The sequence below is a fragment of the Stegastes partitus genome, unplaced genomic scaffold, assembly GCF_000690725.1.
Source record: "Stegastes partitus isolate 25-593 unplaced genomic scaffold, Stegastes_partitus-1.0.2 Scaffold451, whole genome shotgun sequence".
Taxonomy (NCBI): domain Eukaryota; kingdom Metazoa; phylum Chordata; class Actinopteri; family Pomacentridae; genus Stegastes; species Stegastes partitus.
This window is the reverse complement of record NW_007578182.1, coordinates 270,082-275,426: the sequence shown is the minus strand read 5'-3', so window position 1 is coordinate 275,426 and position 5,345 is coordinate 270,082. Positions and strand designations below refer to the sequence as shown.

Below are 5,345 nucleotides of genomic sequence, written 5' to 3'. Positions count from 1 at the left end.
GCACCTGCCCCTCCAGAGGTCTCTGCACGGCCCTGATACAGACTTTAGTTTTGGTTCATGAGCATCTTGTTTCACCTGTAAACAAACTGATAGTGATACCGGCGTCCACTGATGCAGGAACAGCTTAAAGTCACTGGACACTGAAACATTTCAAACCTCTGTGTGAGAAAGTGAAGGTTAGAAACAAACAGCCAGCGGTTGACAGACTAAATAAAATATGAAAGATCCTCATAACAAATAAAGAAAACTGAAGAAGTTCTGCTATAGATTCACAGCCCAGCATGTCTACAATCCACACATAGAACCAGTGCAGACACGTAACTCAGAAACATTTCATACTTTGTCCACCAGCAGGTGCTGACAAGTTGATTTCTCCGTTTAACAGCAGCTTGTTCAGAGCAGAGTTTTCATGATTCTTTAACAGCAGCATTAATTAATATTTAACATGAACGCTGGAGAGTGTGTGTGTGTGTGTGTGTGTGTGTGTGTGTGTGTGTGTGTGTGTGTGATGGGACAGCTGGTGTTTGTAGTGACGAACCCACAGACACTTTCCACCTCTCCCTGGTGTTTGGCCCACAGCTTCAATACTCGAGTTCAGCTCTAATCAGTGCTTTCTGATTGTCCTTCGCTCCTTTGTGATTTATGATGAACTCTCTTTGGGTTTTGGACAATAAGCTGATGTTACTTTTTATGGGATTAAATTCATGCTGTAACAACTGAACACAAAAATAAATAAACAGACAATAAATTATATTTTGTTTTTGTGACCATGTGACTCATTAATAGAGACATTTATCATCACATTTATCAGTGATGAAGTAAATTGTTAGTCAAACCTTACTGACAACACATTTCTCTCATCTGGAAGAGGCAGTTTCATTATGTCCCAAAACACCTAAAAATGATCACGAGGTCAATCAGTGAGTTGATGTAATTGACAAACTCTTTAACTCATTTTCATAATAAGTAAAAATATTCACTGCAGGCGTCTCAACTGTTAATGTTTCTTAGTTTAGTCAGTTTCTGTGATAATAAATTCAATTTTGTTTTTTTACCAACAGATCAAACAAAACAAGACATTTACAGAGATTCAGTAATAATGGGCATTTCTCCACAGTTTTATTACTTTTTAAACAATTGATTGTCATAAATAATGTCACTGAAAGTAATCACTGTTCATACCACATTATTAAAAGAAAAATGTTGATTTCTTTGATCCATTTGACAGCAGCCAGTCCTGGACAAACTGATGTACATCAACAGTAAAGTGATGCAAAATCATGTAGCAAAAAAACGTGATAAAATGAATATGCTTTACAGAAGAAGCCAATTCTACAACCACTAGAAAGGGTTCATCTTTTTAAAAACTGGTAGAAAAACAAACAAACAAAATAAATAAATAAACAATATTTTTAAAAATGCATTTAAAAAGCAGATTCATGTAACTAAAAAGAAAATCTACAGTGTAAAATACAGCGAAAAAAATAAATAATGTGGTGGGGAAACTTATGAAATAAACTGCAATTTTCCAGCAGCTGGGTGCTAAAACTAACTAACTAACTAACTAACTAACTAACTAACTAACTAACTAACTAACTAACTAACAAAACTGTGTAAAATGATGAAAACTAAGCCTCTTAAAAATACTGTAATTTTCCATTCCTATAATATAGTTTACAGTCTTCATTTAACATGAGATCATGTGTATTACTTTTTACTTCTAAATGTTTAATGAAAGCTGTTCACATGTGTGACAATAATGAAATTGCTTCTATCATATATTGATAATATATAAAGATATATATAAAAATGCATTTTAAATGGATTATTGATGCTTATAGATATTATATCTGATAAAAACACATCTTTCACACATTTTTTACATTTTTCTTGTAAAAACCATAATGCAATACATCGCTATTTAACAAACGTGTGTAAAATTACAAAAACATGACTTCCATTAACTGTCAGCCATGATATCAGATTTTAGAAAAACATTTCAAACTTCATAAAAAAGTTTTTGAATGCATTTTCACATATCCTCTATATTTGACAGATATTTTTTGTAGCTTAACAAATTCAGTTTTCTTATTAATAACTTATTAATGGTATTTTAGATTGATGTGTAAATTCATTTTTGCATTTTTGTGGCTAAAATGTTTTTATATTTTCAAAATACAGGGGAAAAAATCTGTCATTTCTTTTACAGTGTGAGCTGGACAATTTTTAAGAAAAAGCAGGATGGTTTAAAACAAAGTGGGGAAAAAAAAACATTTAAAAACTTTAAATCCCACCTCAGTGCTGTTCTCTCAGCTGGTTGTGCTGCTGCTCACAATACAGCCTCTGAAAATCAATTAAAACTGCTTTAAGGGGATTTTTATCAGTTAAGGGTTAAAAATAACACAAGTCCTTTACACTGTTGTCAGATGTTCAGGCTCTAATACAAATATATGTTAAATAAAGTGACAAAATAATCAAATTACTGTTAGAGTCCGATAGAGAGGAGAGAGAGAGAGAGAGAGAGAGAGTATGGGAGAGGGAGGGAGGGGGGGAGAGAGAGAGAGGGAGAGAGAGAGAGAGAGAGAGAGAGAGAGAGAGAGAGAGAGAGAGAGAGAGAGAGAGAGAGAGAGAGAGAGGAAAGGCTGCTGTGGTATAAAAGCAGGAGTCAGACTTGAGCAGCTCTGAAGTTGTGAGGAGACACTCAGAGCGGATTAAACACCTGCTAACGTGCTTTTTTCTTCATTTTCCTTCTGGATGCTGATCAGAGCTGAGATTTGGAAAATGATTCTAATGTCACAGAAAATACCAGTTGGATGATGGAGAGGCCGTCCTGTCTGCGCTGTCATTTCTGTTTCTTGGATGTCTAAGTTGATCAAACAGTGTACAAAAAAGATTTTAAGAAAATGCTGAAGGTGAAGTGAGTAAGATGAAGAAGAGGAGGCAGAAGTGCGTCTTTGCGTCAACACCTGTCGTCTGACTGCCGGATAAAGTGCTGGACATGGAGCCGCTTTTGTTTTGGTTTTGCAAAAGAAGAGAAGCGGTGGATGAAGATGTGAGCGATTTCAGGGTGATCTCCAGGCTTTCCTTTGAGCTCAATGACAGGGGGATCTGACGGGCGAAGGTGGAGGGATGGAGAATGCCAGTCAGCTCAAACCAACGCCTGCCATCTACGGAGAGCTGTTGAACATCTCCACCAACGACACCCATGCAAATTTCACGTCGAAAGCGGAGGAGAAGGACACTAACTTGGCTTTCCAGGCGGGTCTCGCCGTGACCTTAGCCCTCATAACTTTAGCCACGACGCTCTCCAACGCGTTCGTCATCGCCACCATCTACCAGTCCCGCAAATTACACACGCCAGCAAACTTTCTGATCGCCTCCCTGGCGGTCACCGACCTGCTGGTGTCCATTTTGGTGATGCCCATCAGCGCGCTGTACACGGTGAGCCAGACGTGGACTCTGGGGCAGGTGGTGTGCGACATCTGGCTCTCCTCGGATATAACGTGTTGCACCGCGTCCATCCTCCACCTGTGCGTAATTGCGCTGGACCGCTACTGGGCCATCACGGACGCGGTGGAGTACTCCAAAAAGCGCACGCCGGGGCGCGCAGCCGGGATGATCGCCACCGCCTGGGTGATCGCGATCTCCATCTCCCTGCCGCCGTTCTTCTGGCGCCAGGTGAAGGCGGAGGAGGTGACGACCTGCAACGTGAACACCGACCACATTTTCTACACCATCTACTCCACCTTCGGCGCGTTCTACATCCCCACGCTGCTGCTCATCGCCCTGTACGGGAGGATCTACGTGGAAGCCCGAAAGCGCATCCTGAAGCAGTCGCACAACAAGCCGGGCAAGAGACTCACCTCGGCGCACCTGATCACCAACTCCCCGGGCTCGGTGGCGTCCACCACCTCCCTGAACTACGGGACGAACGACACCTCCTCCTCCTGTGACACTACCTCGTCCGCGAACGTGAGCCAAGTCAAAGTCACTGTGTCCGACGCGCTGCTGGAGAAGAAGCGCATCTCCGCCGCCAGGGAGAGGAAGGCGACCAAAACTTTGGGAATAATCCTCGGAGCCTACATCATATGCTGGCTCCCGTTTTTCATTTACACTCTTCTAGTGCCTGTCTGCGAGTCCTGCTTCCACCCGGAGTTATTTGACATTTTCACCTGGCTCGGTTACCTCAACTCCCTCATCAACCCCATCATCTACACCATGTCCAACGAGGACTTTAAGCAGGCTTTCCACAAACTAATACGGTTCAGATGCTGCAGGGCATAAACGATGATTACCAGCCATAATTACCCCCCCTCCTCCTCCCTCCCTCACCTCCATCTCTAATCATGTGTATAATGCCAGAATTGAATCCAAACCCACCACAAACATGTCACTCCCCGGGTTTTCCCTGAGGGCTCCATCAACCAGTGTTCACATTGCTTGTGATAATGTGGCTCCAGAATGAGCTTTTTACCTGCTAGATGGTGCAGAGGACTCCTGCAGTCTGCATTGTGTTATCTGATGGTGCTGCAAAATGAATGGCTCCCACTTCTTAACCAGTGGATTCCTTTTTAGAACACATATTATAGCTGGCTGTTGTTAATTCAGAGGTGAAAAGTGATGTTAAGAGGTGGAAGCCCTGTGACTGATTTGCAGCTGATAGTGTTATTACACTGACTTGGAGAAAGCCCATAGCCCCAGATGCAGGGGCCCCGCCTGTACGTGCTGCACTGGACTGTAGCCTACAGACTCACTTTGCCATAAGAGTTTGACAGTCAACCTCAGTTGGCTCGTAAGCACAAACAGCTTAGGCCTAAGCTACGTGAGCCCCAAGGGCAAAAAATAAGATTTGTGTTTCATTTTCCTGACTCAATAAGGGGAAATACTGGTGCCTACAACATGTTTAGTTTAGTTTCTCAGACGTGCCTGGCCCAGACAGAGATAAAAGCATGATTTTTAGTTTGAGAAAAAGATCCAAATTTGCTTTATTCTTGTGGCCAGTGTATGTGTTTTCTTTTCTTTTCTTGCTGTGGCTGATGTTCACTTTAATCAAAGCTCCCAACCTGAGTGTAAATGTCCGAATCTGTATGCATCAGTGTGATTTTTAACCTTAATTTCTGGAGAGACTCTGGGTTTTGCTCAGTCGAATTGGCATCACTCAGTAAAATAACGCTAAACGGTCGTCTCTGGCGGAGGGAAATTGGAATCAATCTACCAGATCTCTTGTTAAAGATGCATTCCTAACTGTTAATATCAGCTTTGGTGTATCATTTCATCACAGGCTAAAACAATTCAGATCTGAATCCAGAGGCTGACAGCACAGGGTTCCTACAGTCATCTCGTGG

At 42.0% G+C, this 5,345-nt stretch overlaps 1 protein-coding gene across 1 annotated transcript; it reads left to right on the top strand.

Annotated features, from left to right (window-relative positions):
- Nucleotides 1–3,129: 3,129 nt before the first annotated feature.
- Nucleotides 3,130–4,284, top strand: LOC103360562 (5-hydroxytryptamine receptor 1B-like). Its single transcript, XM_008286354.1, has one exon. It carries the CDS (start codon nt 3,130–3,132, stop codon nt 4,282–4,284), a length of 1,155 nt encoding a protein of 384 aa, XP_008284576.1.
- The last annotated feature ends 1,061 nt before the right edge of the window (nt 4,285–5,345 follow it).

Bases quoted from the DNA above. Each gene is read 5' to 3' on its own strand.
- LOC103360562 (XM_008286354.1), top strand. From the start codon at position 3,130: ATGGAGAATGCCAGTCAGCTCAAACCAACGCCTGCCATCTACGGAGAG.